Source organism: Chelonoidis abingdonii, chromosome 23 (assembly GCF_003597395.2).
Source record: "Chelonoidis abingdonii isolate Lonesome George chromosome 23, CheloAbing_2.0, whole genome shotgun sequence".
NCBI classification, from domain to species: Eukaryota; Metazoa; Chordata; order Testudines; family Testudinidae; genus Chelonoidis; species Chelonoidis abingdonii.
In genome coordinates, this window is record NC_133791.1 from 18,112,624 (window position 1) to 18,130,658 (window position 18,035).

General features: G+C 47.1%; 1 protein-coding gene across 10 annotated transcripts in view; it reads right to left on the minus strand.

The window, feature by feature from the left end:
* Window positions 1-18,035, minus strand: part of PLEKHM2 (pleckstrin homology and RUN domain containing M2) — a 55,786-nt gene that overhangs the window by 17,345 nt on the left and 20,406 nt on the right. For 6 of the 10 annotated variants that reach the window (XM_032787622.2, XM_032787621.2, XM_075060299.1 and 3 more), the window contains exons 2-8: window positions 12,967-13,073; window positions 12,259-12,368; window positions 10,312-10,411; window positions 8,460-8,547; window positions 6,345-6,531; window positions 4,993-5,076; window positions 3,690-3,749 (exon numbers count right to left, since the gene is read on the minus strand). In XM_032787622.2, the coding sequence (XP_032643513.1) occupies window positions 3,690-3,749; window positions 4,993-5,076; window positions 6,345-6,531; window positions 8,460-8,547; window positions 10,312-10,411; window positions 12,259-12,368; window positions 12,967-13,073 (736 nt within the window). The remainder of the gene's footprint in view (window positions 1-3,689; window positions 3,750-4,992; window positions 5,077-6,344; window positions 6,532-8,459; window positions 8,548-10,311; window positions 10,412-12,258; window positions 12,369-12,966; window positions 13,074-18,035) is intronic. The other 4 variants (XM_075060300.1, XM_032787623.2, XM_075060303.1 and 1 more) reach the window with 2 other exon arrangements.

An 18,035-nucleotide genomic window follows, 5' to 3' on the forward strand; every position in this document is an offset into this window, starting at 1 on the left:
TCAATTACACTGACTTCTTCAGGACCAAGCCGCAGCTGCTCTCTGAGCTGCCGTGCAGAAACCCCAGGGATAGCAGGGGCCAGAGGAGCTGCTGTGGATTGAATATCTTGCATTGTTCAACACCACCACCCCTGCTTACGGAGCGACACTGACTGAGTCCAAGACTGATGTGACCAATCTTAACTGGCTGGTAGCTGCAAACCAGGGCCAACCAGTAAAGAAATTATCCTTCTGTTCTTATAAGTCTGGTGATTTAAAGACCCCTAGAAAGAAGAGCTTCATTAACTTCACCAAGTTTCTGATGAGAAATCAGAGAAATAGTTCAGAGAAACTATCCGAGCAGGGGCACCCAGTTCTCCACTAAGGGGTAGCGGTGGATTTAGCTGCCTTTTCCCTATGGAGCTCAGGTTCCATTAATGCGCAGACTCTCTTTGCCAGGAGCTCTCTGCTTTGGAAAGAGAAGTTCTCAGACTGCAGAGGATAGACCGTTACAGCAGATGCTACTTTCCTCCCGATAGACAATAAACAGAGGAGTCTGAGGTGTGAGCAGAGAAATACATCACTCACCCAGCAGCAAGAGAGAAGAAATGACACAGAGAACAAAAAAGTTTTAGTACAGCCGGCTGGGCCGATGTTAGTGGTAATTGACAGAAGATACTGATTTGTGGACTCGCGCAATTCTTGCTCAGGGTTATCTGTCCACAAAATCGAGTCAGGTAAAGGAACACTACCATGCCCTTCAGACAGATATTCTCAGACCAGAGAAGAATCTATCAATGTTCCTGCAAGCAGGGATTTTAAGGAAATGTTAGCAGGAAATTAATTTCAGATTCATGATCACGAGTGTTTGCAGTGGAAGCCACAACCTAAAGCATTGGGCTCAGCAGATCAAGAAACAGAAACAATAGTCTGCTACGCTTAACAGAATTAAGAGACTCTGTCCAGTAATTTACACTTGACACGTAGGTTTTGCATTAGGAAAACAAACAGGTTTTTATAAAATCCAATGTTAAGAGATGGTTTGTGAATATTAATTTTGAAACGGTGTTTGTTTAAATTTAAGCATTGCCCTGTCATACCAGTGACAGATATGAAACCACAGTGAAAGTGAAACTGTCTAGATGCAAAAGTAAAACTGACTGGTCTATTTTCACTAGGGTCACCACATGTCCCAATTTTATAGGGACAGTCCCGATTTTTAGTTCCTATTACCCCCCACCACTGTCCCGATTTTTCACACTTGTTGTCTGGTCACCCTAATTTTCACCATCCAAGTTGAGTAAAACAGAAAAATTAAATGACTTTTTAAGTTCTATTTCAATTTCAGCCACCTAATTTGTTACCTTTATTACCAATAAGGTTATTTGGTTTTGTCTAAAATACAGGGTTTTATTCTGGCAGGGTCCATTTAAATGACGAAGGGTGAACGGAAGGGTACAAATTCTTAACTGTTTGATTTTTGTGTATATGGCTAGAAATCCATTTAGTAAGCTAAGGTAGGAGAGAAGGGTCTTTTTGATGCAAGCAAGGTTATTGCAGTGAGGTTTGATCAGTACTGCAAAATTGGATCCTTATGATCCTGACCTTGCAATCTGACCCCCATGGGTGGCGCCATGCCCCCAAGGATCAGACTGCACAAGTAGGGCTGTGTTATAGTGGCATGAATGGAAATTGTTCATAGAAGCAGCACAGATCTCACACAGTAAGGAGGATTAAACCACAGCCCACGCAACAACACAGCCCACTAAGTAGCCCATTGTTTCTTATTTTAAAAATGAAATTAATATTCTCTGCGTTTTCAAAGTGTATTTACAAGTTTAGGGAAACAAACACCATTGTTATATTGGTACGAAACACAAGAATTAATCACAAACTCTCAACAGCCAATCAGGCTTGCCATAAAATGACACCCTGGATGCTGCCTGGCTGGGGGTAGGGAGGAAAGGGGGGATGACATGACAATAGTTGATAATACGTACAGCACCAGGCCCACCTGCTACACACCAACACCAAAGCCAGCCCCCAGGAGTGCTGTCCAGTATCCCCTGTCCAGCAATCCACAGCTGCAGCAAACCTAATTTCTTCCATCCACGGTAACCAAAGGGCCCAATCAAAACATTATGGCTAAAGAAAGCTCACAGCCTCTTCCAGAAGGAGCTGCTGTGGGTAAAGGTGGGGGGAACATTGGCTTTTGCGAGGAGGGAAATCACAGGTCCAGCATCCCTTGGTAGGAAGTGCTGGAGGGAACAGTGGCTGTGAGGAAACACGTACAGATTATTTCATTCCACTCTTTCCAGGAATGGTCAGAATAGCAGATACTGTTAGTACCCTGGCTGCAGAGAACTCCGGAGCTAGGCCAGACCTTGTGTTAACCACATGCGACTGCAACAGGAAAAGGTTCAGTGTTTTTTTTGTTTTCGGCTACTCAGTGTGCTCTGAAAACCAAAGAGTGTCTGTTGTGCTTGGGGAGAGGGAGAGGAGAGAATGTTAGAGACCAAAAGCCATCCTAATGGAATTCAAGCAGATCTTTACCAAAATGCTCTCTCTATGAGGTATCGGTTTGATGATGATAATACAAAAAAATTTCAGCTGAAGGAATCTATCAAGCTTTTAGGTAGAAATGACAGAAAATATATATGTGTATTTCCTCCATGAGTAAAGAAGACAGATTTCCTAATCCAATTATATATGAACAATACACAGAGCTGTCTAGTCATGTCTTTATGTGAGCGGAGATGATGTATTCCATGCAGAGAAAGTAGAACAGATTTCTATAAAATGGAGATGTGCCCTTTACTCTAAGAAATAGAGATTGCTGACATCCAGGCTTAAAAAGGGGAACAATGACCAAACGAAATAAGGTCATTAGCTGAAGGTTATGGCTTTGATAAATATTTTAACCCAGGAGGGAAGCCTAAGTCAAGGTCTGTGAAGGGGAGGGGGGGAAAAAAAAACAAACAAAAAAAACTTGCCTACAAATGAACAAAAATTCTATTTAAAGTAAAATTCCATCAGAAGCTATTTTCAATATCCTGTTGGGTAATTTATGAATGTAGATCTCTTGCAACATCCAGGCACACACCTGCTCATCAACACATCTGTTCTTTACCACAGGAAGGAAATATACAGCTGTATACTGAGAAGGAATGCTTTGGTACTTTAGTTTATAACTACCTGATATACATTTGGGATGTTCCTTGATCACTGTGCGTCAGTTTCATTTAACAGGTTTCGTTATTAGTCTGGTAAAACGATTCCCTTATTAATCCACCTCCCATAATATATTAATCATTTTATTAAACAAATTCAATTTCACTTGATAGAAACTTCAGCTCCAAGTGTTCTGAGCAGAGTTATCTTAAAACCATCGGTCAGACACATATGCCAGGTGCAAGAATCAGGAGAAACAGTCACAACATTCTGTGACGTATAGTAATGTCAGAATCTCTGTGGGGCACCCACTAACTGGAGGGAAACCTCACACACAAGCATACAGAGTAGGTGACACAATATCTGACTCCAACTCTGCGGTCAGAAGATCCATTCAACACAGAGCTTGTTTCTGCTGCTACAGAATTCCATCAAGATTAGAATATTCGTTCTTATTTTAAAAAAATAAACTGCATGCAGCAAGCTTGGTATGGAAAGGATGCAGAAGAGAAACGTGGTAACAGATGACTATGTCCCACCTTCCCAGGCTGAGCTGGGTATGGACGGCACTGCAGGAAAGACATCTCCAAAATCATAATCTACAAAAATGAGGGATAAAACGGAGGATTAGAAACAAGTAGTCAGGAGGGATGGGGGACATGGGGAGCATGTGAACAGTGAGGGGTAAACAAAATAATCATCTGAAAAGAATGAGAAACTGGTTAGGAAACAGGTATGTAAAAGGAAGTCAGTCTTACTAATCACCGTTGTTTGTATTAAAGTAGCTTCTAGGGCCCCCCATCAGAGATCGGGGCCCCATTGTGCTAGGGGTTGTAAAGTTAAAACTGGAAAACGGATGATTGGTGTAGCATAGCTTAATGGCATGTGCACTGGGCTGGGGATCAGGAATTCCAACCCCAGCTCCACCAATGACGTGAGGGATCAGCTTGGTGATTACTTACCCTCTCTGTGCCTCAGTTTCCCCACTTACACTTGCCTCCCAGAGGTATTGAGATGTTTAATTCAGTAATATTTACAAAGCCGGGGCTAGACGAAGGGGAAAAACTGGTCCTCTGAACAAGCTTCACCTACAATCCCAGAGTAGCTGGATGTTCCTATCACAATGATCAGCAGTGAAACAGTTAGTGAGTTAATGTCCAGTTGTTATTGTTATGCTTCAGAGTCAACAACCCACCAAGAGGAGTAGGGGCTGCTCAAATATAATGCAGAACCCAACACCTGACATCCTGCAGCAAGCCCATGTAAATAACATTGTGTGCTGATTGCATGTTCCAGCCAACGGTTTGAAGGCACTTAGGAAACTTTATTTTACTGAGTCCTCTACATCACTGTGGGAGGGGGATGAGACAGCCAGTATTATCCCTGTCTAGAGATGAGGAAAATGAGGCACAGAGCTGAGCCGTCACTAACCAGGGTCACACAGTGAATTTGTGCCAGAGCCAAAACCGGCACCTAGCAGCTGGGATTCCCAGTTCCCATTTCTCAACCACACTTCCACTTCTTGGGAGTTTCAACCTCACAGTTGCATCTCCTGCATTTAACTCTTAAGATTATTTGGGCGCCGTATTAACCACTGTGGCCACACTACAGCAATATCAGACGAATGGACATTCCATAAAAGAGTATTTCTGGAGCCCAGACATGTTCTGCGGATGGTGAGAGAGCGAGGGTGGGTTACACCTACAATGGAGACCTGACACGCTGTGAGCCAGCAGTCTGGGCCAACTCTCCGGTAAAATGGCAGAGAACAAGGGCTTGGAGATCAATACAGAATGGACTGATTATTGCTAAGTCTGCCCTCTGCCCTGCCCTGCCTCCGACCTGTGTGGCTGGGGCTTTCAGCAGTGCTCCTAACTGCCTTCCGACAGTAACAGGCTGGCTGTACTGTGGAGGTCGGGAAGGCTGCTGGAGAACGGAGGAAAGACTTTGTTAAAATTGCTGTGAACTTAACTGCTGTGTGTAGCTGGAAGACATTTATCCTGACTGGGCCACCCTCCTCCCTTAAAATCTGTAAATACCCTTGTTTCTATTTTGCAAACCGACAATAAGGACTGGCAGATCCCACTAAAAAGGTCATCCCAGTCCTGTCAAGCTGGCTCAATCACGGACTCTGTATCCAGAGCCTCACAGAGCAGGGCCTGAGGCAAGGTCCCCTGCCAGCTGGCTGAATTATTGCCCAGGGCTTTATAGTTGATTTTGTTTTGTGGACAAGAGAAAAAGCCCAGAGGAAAGGGCTTAAAAAAAAAAAAAAAAAAAAAAAAAAGACTAATGCTTGGAGTTTTATTTCCCTTGCTTAGCTGGGAACAGCCCTTGCAGGTCCATTTAACCCACCATGCATATGTAACTGTTATACATGAACCTCTGTAGATCGATGACCTGAATGCCACATTGAAGCAGGAGGCCTATGCTCAAGCAGACTGGCTTTTGCTCTTCAGGCCTGAAAGAGGTAGCTGCTGAATCTGCAAGAGGGAGACACAAGCCCGGCCTCCCTGTAATCAGTGCCCAAGGTCAGGTGGATCTATGGGAGCAATTAAACCAAGGAGACGGGTGTCCATCCTCTGGGCTTTGAACCGAATCAGAGCCTTACCGCTCCACCTTTCCCGGTGGAGAATTCCACTGAATAACAGTGAGCTCCTGCAAAAAGGAGCATGCCTCCCTGTAGCACTGGGAGAATTTTAAGGCTGAAGAACTGGAAGGTGCCCTGATGCAAAGAAAACATCAAAGACAAATGAGGGTTGAAAAACTTTTATCTTCAGTCTAGGCAGGAGGGTCTGGCAGCTTGGATCAAGATGGAGCAAAGCATGCTGGCACCTGTAGTCTCCACTGGCCACACCTCCGCATGCAAGAGTGAGGTGGAGCAGAGTGCTAACTAGGGGCCCGCTCCTGGCCACTACAGTTGGCTCCTTATCACCCATTCCCACAGCTTGTGTCTCATCTGACCCAGTGGGTTAGTGGATTCTTAGCAAATGGGACAGCACATTATTGGATATATGGGAAGGCACGGGTGTTGCCCAGCTACAAAGCTTTAATCATAGTCCCAGCGAGAAGAGATGCCAATCAGACCTCTGCTGGGTTGGGTATCGTCTCTTTTCTCTCAATCTGTAGCATTCAGGTTCTTGTGCAAACAGAAGCTGCACATGCACCCCTCCCATCTGCCCTGGGTAGCCACTTACCCTCACTTGAAGGTGCAATGGCACTGTCGTCCCACTCCAGATTGGTCGAGGTGACTGAGTTGAAGGAGTTGAGCGACAGGCTGTCTGAGCCATGGATGGAGCTTGGCAGGCGATCCTCGAAGTCCAGCAGATACTGAGGCTTGTAGTAATCGGGCATGTATGGTGCCAGGTCCAAGTAAGGGGCGTCCTGAGAGCAGAGCCACAGAGAGGAAAGAGTCACTGCATCAGACGCAGCCTTTCCTCTGACAACTCAGCCAGTGATGACATTATTAACATGGGCAGCGGTGTGGAATGCAAACATGACATTAGATGTGCAAATAACCTGGCTACACATGTTTAATAAACGAAGGGATGAGCAGAGATGACGACATTCCAGTGCCTTGTTTTGACTTCACTCTGAAAGCACTAGCCAGTAGCAGGCAAATTGTGTACGGCACCGAGCAAGCTTCCACCACACAGATGTACCATTGCACATCAATCCTGACCCTGCAGGACCGGTTCTTGTTCCTCTCCTGGGCTCCCCCACCGAGCACGGCCAATGCCCCTCAATCCTGACCCCCCTGCTAGCCCAGCCCTTCCCACAGCTCTGTTAACGCTCCTCAGTCTTGCCTTTGAAGCACCCCTGATGTTTGACTCCTGCATGGGGACTAGGGTTGTACAGTAGCTCGTGATCTGACTAAGTCTCTGCTGGGGACTGAACCGTTGTTTGGAAAAGTTCTCCCCTGACTGAGAAGGAAGCCTTGCTGGCTTTGAATGACTATTATCCCTCAGCCTGTTAGCAAATATTTTGTTCTCATCACTGCAGAGCTACAAAGGGAGCCCTAGGAAATACAAGCCAGACTTAGATTTAATCACATTTCTGTTTCCACACACGTATACATGGAACTCTAGTCACTGACACTGGCTAACACAATCTCTTTTCTTATAGCACACAGATGCCAAGGAAACAAAACTGACTTGCTGATCCTGCAGCAGGCCACTTGCGCTGGCTGGACACTGGAGGAGGAAGAGGACACCACCAGGAAATTGAACCTGCAGCAGGAAGCAAACCTGTGCCAGCCACAGAGTAGCAGATGGAAATAGACTCAGTGGAGAAAGTGAACCAAATGTCACACCTCAAATGGACTTCAGTGAAAGCTTCAGTGTAGCTTCATGTCCAAAGCTCACAACAGAAACAGAAACCTTTGCAGCCATGGTATTCTAAACGCTTACGCAGCAAGGTCAATAGACAATCCGCCATCATGACCATTTCTTCTCCTCAGGGCTAGTGTTCTTTGCACTTTGCTTTAGGGTGGACAGGCAGCCGAGTGGCTACAGACACTCAATGCTGCTTAGATAACAGCACAGCATGGGGAACAACCTCCATTCTTTCCTCTCCATCCATGTACATGATGGGCTCTAGCTCCTCGAGTTCTGCAGTCACTTTTCCCCACAAGTAGGAATTTTGGAACCTACATGTTTGGTTCCTAGAAACCCCCAGCCTGGAAATCCCTCACTGACTCACTTTCATTGGTCTTTCACTACCTGAGATCCACCTTTACCACCTGCAAGGCCCTATCTCCACCTCCCCCGTCCCCCCCTTCATTTCCTTCTCCCATTCGTTGTGCCTTCTACCATCCTGCCCTCATGTTCATGTTTATTTATCAAGCAACCCCCTGCAGGCAGGGCGCCTCAGGGTGGGGGTGGGGGTAGGAAGCTGCCGCAGGGCTCAGGGAGGGCACAAGGTGGAAATTTGCCTAGGGCACGAAACATCCTTGCACCAGCCCTGAGTCTTTGCCAGAGCTTGGCAAAAATTTCCCTTAGTAGAAGCACCTGTTCCTTGCCCAACATGACAGCCCTATGCTGCCTTCTCCCGGCCGTGCCCAGGGCGCAGAATGTCGTATTTTGTAGAACTGGAGAAGTGCTGACTTGTGAAACTGAATGATGCCTCTGACCAAGGGCTATATCTGAGCTACTGCAGCAGAGAAACCCTGAGGGTGCATCTCTCTGGCAGGCGCCGTGGACAGCCAAGGGACAGAGTTTATTAACTATTAAGCTGGCCCAAGCTTCAAATGGTGCATGGGGTTTTCCTGCTTTACAGTCTTTCTATCCATCGGCGAAGACAGTAATTCTCACCAGATCCAAGTCAAAGCGAATGAATTCCAGCCCAGATACCAGCGTCAGGAACAAGGTCAGGTGATCATGGCTGCAGACCAGGGCATTCCTGTGACATAGATAAAATATAAGAACGTTCAGCTTTGGCATGGAGACAAAACAGTTGTGAGTGTCCTCACCGAGCACATGATCTTACAAATCAAAACACTTTCTCCACCCAGCTGGTTTCCAGTACACGACCCTGAGCTAACCCTGTAAACAACCTGAGACTCAGAAAGCCGCAGTGGGATCACATTGTTTTTAGCACGTCAAGGCTTCTCTTTGGTATCTGCGCTTGAGGCAAACCAGGGTTGAATGGCTGTGAAGGCAGCACACTTCCCTTGCAGGCTCAAGGCTCAGGAGAGGCAGCTGGCTGCACTTCCTTTAGACATTTGCCCTTTCCTGAGTTAAGATCAGCCTTCGGGGCATGCCGTAACCATCTGTCCTCTGGATGAAAGAGGCAGACAGGGAGTCTCCTTGCAAACTGAGGATCAAGAGACATCTACTTGACTTGCAGTGAGGGCATCAAACTAGCCAAGAAGCTGGTGAGCTTTCTTTTTGAAATGTATAGCCCACATGCTTACCAAATTCATCACAAGCATTGGTCAAGTGGCAGGCCCTCTAGCGCCCCTCACTGCAAAATAAAAACAGTTATGGTCCTTTGCACATCTATGGAGGGGGGCAGGAGAGTGGATCATAGTCATTCAAGACAGCGAGAAGCAAAGTACAGTAACACAAAGCAGGTGTGACACTCAGGAGGTACCTGCAGTAGCCAAAACAGTTGTGAACACATACAGAGAGGCTGCCAGGATCATAAACTACATAATAATTGCTATGGGTAAAGTGTTCAAAGGGGCCTGAGTGACTTAGGAGCCTAAGTCTGATTTTCAAAAATGATTTAGTCCCTTGGGAGTCTCACTGAAAAATCAGAGGGATTTCGCCTCCTAAGGTCACTTATGCACCTTTAAAAATGTTACCAAATGTCAATAAAGGAAGTAAGAGAATATGCCTTATCCCTGCCTTACTGGTCTCTGTCTAGTTCAGGGGTTGGCAACCTTTCAGAAGTGCTGTGCCGAGTCTTCATTTATTCACTCTGATTTCAGGTTCCACGTGCCAGTCATACATTTTAACGTTTTTAGAAGGTCTCTTTCTAGAAGTCTATAATATATAACTAAACTATTGTTGTATGTAAAGTAAATAAGGTTTTTAAAACGTTTAAGAAGCTTCATCTAAAATTAAATTAAAATGCAGAGCCCCCCGGACCAGTGGCCAGGACCCAGGCACTGTGAATGCCACTGAAAATCAGCTGGGGTGCCCGCCTTCGGCAGGCATGCCACAGGTTGCCTACCCCTGGTCTAGTATATTAAAGACAATCACGTTCCAACATACTTCATATTTTTGTTGATGTTTAGAAGGATGAGTTGGCCATGACAAGCAAGTGCCATGCAGCCATATATCATCATCCATGAGACTGGCTCCATACAGCTGACACTCCATGAGCAGGTCCACCGGCTCGCTCCAGGCAGGGCTGCAGACACATTTACATAGAGCAGTCACACCGTCCTCTTTGCCTGGGACAGCACAGTGCCCCAGCATGCCGTCTGCAGCACTAGCCAATCTAGTGCCCGCACAGCTGAGGTCTATGGCCAAGCCTTTCCCTAGAAACCCAGTTGCGAGCACTCAGCATTTCCAAAGACCATGGGAGAGGGAGTGGAACCTGATTTGCTGCAAGTTTGTTTCAAGCAAAATGGAGATTAGCTTCCTAAAAGGAAAATGTAACCAGCAGCGGAGCCCAGGAGACAGCTGGCAGGGCTGAGAGGACTGTGCTACTCACTTGACATAGTACTTATGCAGCAGACTTAGATTTTCCTGAAACAGCCTTAAGTAGCTCTCCAACGAGTTCTCATTGAGGGCCAGGTATAGCCAAGCACGACCTGAAATAAGCATCAAAAGGTTATTTATCAGCAGACCCTGCTTTCCAGAGCTGGGCAAATACTCAGGGGGACGGAAGGACCTACAAATATTCATTCATATTTTTAAACCAGTTTGCTGAGGCTGTTCAAGCCCCATCTGCATTCATATGCCATGAATAGTCCAGTGAATCAGTTCACTGGCAGGAATGTTCCTGGATGCAGGGATTTTAAGAAAGAAGTAGCAGGAAATTAATTTCAGATTCATGATCATGAGTGTTTGCAGCGTAAGGGACAATCTAAAGAGAGCTGTGCTCAACCAGTCACAAAAACAAACAATTCAGTGTGCCCAACAAGTGCAATCAAAAGCTATAGCAGCTGTTATTTCAAATGGTGAATAATTACAATGAACGGCTCAGGCAGGATTAACAGACCAAGAATCGCTCCCTAAATCATTTCAAATAATGAGCAGGATACTAGACAATCAGGAGCTACTGGAGGACAATGTGTGAGCAGAAAGAGAGGTGAATTTCACTGAAGGATGATGGATGTGCTCTGCTCTCCTCCCCTCTCCTTGGGGCAGCGAGGAAGTGGTGGGAAGAGAGTAGGGATAAGCAGGTAGAGCAGTGGGGCTCTCGACAGCACTCCTGCGCAAAGCTGGCCTTGATGTGAAAAAGGTCCCATGTACTTTTAATAATGGGCAAAAAAATCTGCACATTTCACATATTTCCTCTGTCTGTCTCAAAGGAAAAGGAGCTTCAGTACCTGTGGAGTTACACAGTAACCTTCTGGGACAGAATGGGAGGGGACTATCCAAATCACCTAGGGCCATGCTGCCAAAATCTCTCCTACAAGCCAGTTCCACAGCCTGCCTGGCTGGTTTGTTTCATAGATGCATTAGAATCACATCCAGACCTTTGATTCAGAAAAGCCTGACTACGAGATCTGTGTGCAAACCCCAAAAGGGGACAATCATATAAGACACTTTACTGCCATGCCCAGCTCAGTTTTCCAGTGCTGGTGCTGTCCAAATCCTGCATTTGGACCCTTCAATCTGTATTTGCATGTTTCAACCACGTCTTAGGGCCCAAGTGATCTCTGGGCTTCTGTGCCCAGATGTGAGCATCCAAATGGGGGATTGGGGCATTCCACTAACAGCTGGTAACTGAGCTTGCAGTATTTCTTATTAAAGTTGTCTCATTCCAGGTCATCTACACACCTCTGTAACAAACAGCCTGTGCTACCCATGGTCACCACACAATGACCCCCCACTTCCTGGTCTGGACAAGGCAAACATGGAGGAGAACCGCTGACTGTACCACAGGGCCAGCTTCCGAGATCGCATGTGTGCAGGGCCAGCACTATCACTTAGGGCACCAGGATTATTCGGGGGGGGGGGGGTGGCATTTTGCCAAGGGGACAGCAGGCAGCTCCGGTTGACCTACCACAGACATGCCTGCAGAGGGTCCGTTGGTCTGCGGCTCCGGTGGAGCTGCCGCAGTTATGCCTGCGGACAGTCGGCTGCTCGCGCGGCTCCGGTGGACCTCCTGCTGGCACAGCTGCGGTAGCTCCACCGGAGCCACGGACCAACGGACCCTCCGCAGGAATGACTGCGGCAGCTCCACCGGAGCCGCGGGATCAGCGCGGGGGGCGGCAAAATGACTGTGCGCCTAGGGCATAAGAAACCCTAGCGTCGGTCCTGCATGTGTGGCTATTGCTTCACTGACTTCCTGCATACACCAAGTGCGAACACAGACCAGAATGTCACACACAGCAATTAAAAGCCGACTCAGATCTCATGCCAGCTTTCTCAGAACTACAACTCGCCCATGGAGAGAGTGGCTCTAGAAGGTGAAGAACAAAATACTCACTGCGCCCCAAATTGGTGGCCACATGTTGCAGGACTTCTATCTGCTTGATGGCTTCCCTGCGGGTGAAGTGAATGACCAGGACCCAGTAGCCTGAAGAGATATCTTGCAGCCTGGGGGAATGGAAACAGAAAGGAAAGAATTCATCACTTTCAGATCCTGAAGCAAGTAAGTTTTCGCCTAGAAAAAGTGGAGGGAGGGATGTGCTCTCCATAGTCCATATTGGAAACCACCTCACTTTGAACGTCGTGTCACAAGAGCACCACTCAAGGTGTCTCAGTTTCAGGCTGGGACAAGATGAGCTACAGAGTGTTTCCTAATTGGGATGACTTTTTCAAAACCCAAGCACCTGGTTCTGAATAAAAAACAGAGAGGAGAAGGGGAGGAAATTCAGAGAGGTGGGAGGAGGAGAGGACAGGACCTTTCAAATGGTGAGGGAAAGACAAAAGGAAGAGATTGAAAAGGAGGAAACAAGAATTGGGGCCCTAATCTTGGTGCCCTGCAGTATTTTTTTCCAGCTAGGATGACTTTGACATGGGGGTTTAGAAGCAGGTAGTCAAAATATGCATCCAGGGATCCCACTAGGATACCACATAATGAAATCATTTGTTCCCCTTCCTGAACACCCATCCCTTCTTCAAGCCCAGCTCTGCAACTTGGGTGGGGCACAGGTCAGCTGAACACATCATCCCACAGCATGGTAGATCTTACCCATAAAGCAGAGCGTGATCCAGGTGCTCACATAGTCGCTGCAGGACTTTGTCATGATTCCTAATTGCTGGGGTCTCATCCTCACAGGCTGCAAAGTAACTCTGCAACTGAAAACAGAAGAGACGGAGTCAGCTACTGAGTAGGGGACTAATCCTCCAAGTTTCAGTCAATTACATTACAGTCTCGAGGGCCATAGTCATACATTCCTTCAGTGACCCACCCTGACGTAAGGAAACCCCGAGCCCTTAATTCACCATATGCAGTTTCAGTGCCACATTCGGACCTGGGGCAAACAAGTGCAATTCCATAAGACTTCACTGGGGCTGCATCCACCTATCTCCTTGCGCCTTAGTGCCCTACCAGACAGACGACATAATGGACTGCAAGACTCTCCTTTGGTCTGTGCCATGGCTTGCTGAGCACATTGAAAAACCCACCAGCTTGCACCCATGTGTATGTTTGGCAGGCAATTTTCCAAGAGGCACAGAGACATGCACCACAGGTCAGCCAGCAAGGCTGTGCTTTTAAAGGGAAGGGGATTTCTCAGCAGGATTCATATTTCTTTATTGTCACTGCATGTTTCCAGCATGTTTTTGTGACTAAATATATATTCCTTATGCTTTGGATACTAGCCATTCACTTCAGTGCTTTATGAGTCAGCAGTACTTGGAAACACAGGCCAATCTTGACCCATTTTTAATGAGAAGTACTGAATAAACAGCCTGTTTAATTGCCTGGTTTTGGAGATGGCACTATGACCTCCCCAGGCCTCTGGATCCAGCCAGGGAATGGCAGAGTGTCTGGACCTCATCTACCGTTCCAAACGAGCATATTATTACTGACCCAGCCATGGATGATGTGGCTACTTGATGCACAAGTTGAAAATCGAAGACTCTGCTTCCTGCGACTGCGGTAAGAACATCTGAACCACCCAACAAATCAGAATGCAGTGCCTCAAATATGGCTTCAGAGGTGAACTGGATGTTATCCGCAATGTCACAAGAGAGGCCTTGAAATGGCTTATGGATGTACAACAGCATCTATGGAACATTGCTCTGCAGACGCCATGTGCGCACGAGCGAGAGATGGCAACAATTTTCACTGGATTCACAAGAGCTGCACTCACAGGCACCAGCTGTCCTTGGCGCTGGTGGGTGCTCGCGTCCCCCTGCCCCTACCCCAACTCCGCCCCCTCCCTGCCCCTATTGGACCAGTCCCCAAATCCTGCCCCAATCCCACCTCTTCCCTGAGCGCGCCGCGTTTCTTCTCCTTCCCCGCAGTGGTTTTACAGCACAAGCGCTGGGAGGGAGGGGGGAGAAGCAGGACTCGGCGGCATGCTCATGGGAGGAGGCAGGGTTGAGCTGGGGTGGGTTCTCCTGCCCCAGAGCACCCACGGAGTCGGAGCCTATGGCTGCGCTGACACTAGTGAGACAGGCACTTCACTGGGTGTGGATGTTGTGTCTCTGCTGAAGTCCCCTCTGCTTTTCTGCCTGAGTGGTCACTAAAGAAACCAGGTTATCGGGGGTGTGAGCAGAGCTCAGCACCAGACAAAGTCAGCGTGTGGAACTCTGATGTGTAGGCAACGGTTCTCACAGCCGGGCATGTGCTATAAAACGAACATTCATCATTCAATAGGACAACTGCTCAAATAGAACATGAGCTCTCCCCAAGCATCTCTCCAAAGGGTAATGACACATCAATCCAATTCTCCCTTTTTATACAACCAGCTGAGCTTTTGGGTTAGGGCGCAGGGCTGGGAGTTCAGTTCCTGGCTCTGACGGAGTTACTGGGGCACCACTGGCAAATCACCCCCTCAGTTTCCCCATCTATAAAATGGGGATAATACCCAGGGAGGGGCTGGAGTTTAATTCATTAATGTTTGTGGTGCAGTTAGGGCCCCCCAGGTTACAGGCCCAGGAGAAGCACATAGTATTACACAGATGCAACAAGATGGCCATGCATCTTTGTAATCAGTAAAGTATCATTGCAGCTAATTGGCTGTACTAAGCCTCAGACTGACCTACATGCCTAGAAAATGGTCTTGTGACTTTGGCAGGAGCCAGGAGATCTGGTTTCCATTCCCAGCTTGGTGACTGACTCGCTGTGCAACTTTGGTTGACTCATTTTGCCTCTGTGCTTCAGTTTCCCCATCTATAAAACAAGGGTGGTGACACTGTCCTGCCACTCAGGGCGGCAACGAGACTTCAGTTTTTAAGGTCTGTAAAGTGCTCTGAGATTGTCCACACCGAATGCGCTAGATGGGGAAAGAACAGAATCGGATTCTAGAGGCTGGCTCTGCACTGACGGGTTTCAAAAGGCAGGCTCATTTGCACTGCTCCCACAATGCCTCCTGGTTAGTCACAGAACTGCCATGGCCTTGGGAAAAAGAGAGACTCAGATGGCAGCTGCCACGGCCTGGTTTAAGTACCCAGCTCCAGGTCAGTCTGCCCACATGAACAGTCAGATGGGTTCTACGTAAGCTTTAAACAGAGCAAAGATTATCCTGTCATTTCTCACCAACAGCCGCTGTTCTTGCAGATGTCAGCACCTCGCTAAAGAATGGCTCTGAGCCGCCATCTGTGATATCAACAGCCTCCACTCACGCACATTAGAACACGCGTAGGAGGCTGCTCAGCGTGTTCTCCAAACCTAGCAGCAGGTCTGTCGCAAAGCTCAGATATCGTCCGTTTGCATGTCTGGATCGAAGGTGTTGCATCTCTACCCCAATCTTCACATACACTAAACACTATCACCGCTGGTAATCATGCAGGCAACAGAATACCCCCCTTGAAACTCCGCAAGCACTACAGAAAAGCATTAATAAACCACAATTTAATAAGTCACACCTAGATCTAGCTCAGAGAGGTGCAGCAACTTGTTTTCAAGAGCACCCTGAAGCACTGGGAGGAACAAAATAATCCCCAGAAGCATGTACTCATTTCAGAAAATGCAGCTCAACATGTTACTCAATGGTCATGCTGCTGGAGCTCTCTGCACTGGAGTTAAAAGGTATGTTGGGGGTTCCATTAGACACAGTTTTTCCAGGGGGTTTATAAACCAAATCATGCTTACTTGGCTCACAGTTTACAGAACCAGTTTGAAATGATGAAATCAAGGGGTCTGGATGCTATTGCTGACTCTGCCACAGACTCACTATATGGCCTTGGGCAAGTCCCCTTCCCACTCTGTGTCTCATTTTCCCAAGGTGTAAAATGGAGTATCATCACCGACGCCACAGGTGTGTCGTGAGGCTCCATTCCCAGTCATAAGACATTTTGGGGTTACCAGATGAAAGGAACTAGACAAGAACATTATTTATTATTGGCTAGTAACACTTTTTACTACACCAAATCCAGTTGAGCTCCATTTGGATAATCACACTGGATCTAAATGACCAGTGGATCAGACAGGATATCGGTGTAAACAGGGAAGAGACAAGACCATTAAAGCTAGGGCTGTTCCTAGCTATTGCAGCACCACATTACGTACTTTAAGATTGGACACGGATCAGAGACCTCAGCAAAATGAAAGAATCACAGGAGAAGATTAAGGACAGAGAGAGGCAGGAACCCTTTCCTTACTACTATTGGCTTAAGTCAGACCTTGTTTGTCTTTGATATTGATAAAGGGCTCTTCGCTAGCGAGGATCTGAGCTCCACACATTCCCCCATGGCATGCTAGGACTACAGCAGGGGTTCTCAAACTGGGGATTGGGCCCCTCAGGGGGTTGCGAGGTTATTACATGGGGGGTCGCGAGTTGTCAGCCTCCACCCCAAACCCTGCTTTGCCTCCAGCATTTATAATGGTGTTAAATATATAAACAAGTGTTTTTAATTTGGGGGGGGGGTCACACTCAGAGGCTTGCTGTGTGAAAGGGGTCACCAGTACAATAGTTTGAGAACCACTGGACTACAGAATGCTGCTGATACACCTCACCCCACTGGACTGGTCTCTGACAGTGTTGCGTAATTGGGCTTATAAAACAAGAGTCTTCACCATCAGCCCCCGGGGTTCCATTAAGATCCGATTTCATGGCCTGAAAAATGGACCTTTATCTTTTCCCGTTGCACTTAAGCAGGAAGGCACTTTCACTGGGACGGGAACATGGAGACCAGGAGAGAGGCTACATCCGCAGTATGGGACTGCTCCAGCCAAGGAATCCCAGCCGACGGCTCAGAGGGCCCAGACCTTTTCTTTCTTGCAGTACACTGTGAATTATTTTTCTGTTTTTGCAAAAAATACTGAGAGACACCAGAAGTCCCCTTAGCTCTAAATCCTAATTCTCTCACACGCTATATGGCTTAGCATCTTATTTGGGGCCATTTCTTACACATACTCAGGATTCATACAGTAGGATTACCGATTACATTCTAGTCTCAGTCATATGCCTCACATTAAACTACTCCTATAGAGCATAGGTAGTATGGTAGTGAGGAACCATGTGATTGGCACAATGTGATCCTGAACTAGACTCCTAGGGAATGAGGAAAATGATCTAATAGGCCTTGATCACCTCTAATTCTTACGACCTCAGACTCCCACCAGCACGATTTCTATATAACAAATGAAGGAATCACAGGTGTTCGCACTGACCTTTTCCAACTCTGAGCTATACCAGATCAGACTCTGAAGAGTTTCCAGAGAAGAGGGACCCTGAAGAATTAAAGTGAGGTCTCCCTGCTTAGCTTGGCTAGGAAGTCAACGACTGGAAATAAGAAGACATGATTGGTCATGCTTTAGGTCTGCGAAATCAAGTGCAACAAATGGCAAATGTTGTTTCTTTTGCCCAAACAGAAGAGCATTGGAGCCCATCCAATGTCATATCTAGAGAGCGAGAGAGAGTCCTCCCACGCAGTCTTTGACCGAAGATAAGGAGCTCTCATACTCTGAGCAGACTTGCCTTGGCCAGACAATTCATCAGAGCCACTGACGTTCTTTCCCGTTTTGATCCCTGTTTCTAGACCAATGGTAGCAGTCTGGAGTTAATAATGAACTCTAAAAACCAGTTGGATTATCCTTTTTTCTTTTTTACCCCCAGCTTCAATGCCAGTGTGATTTTATCCGTTAGC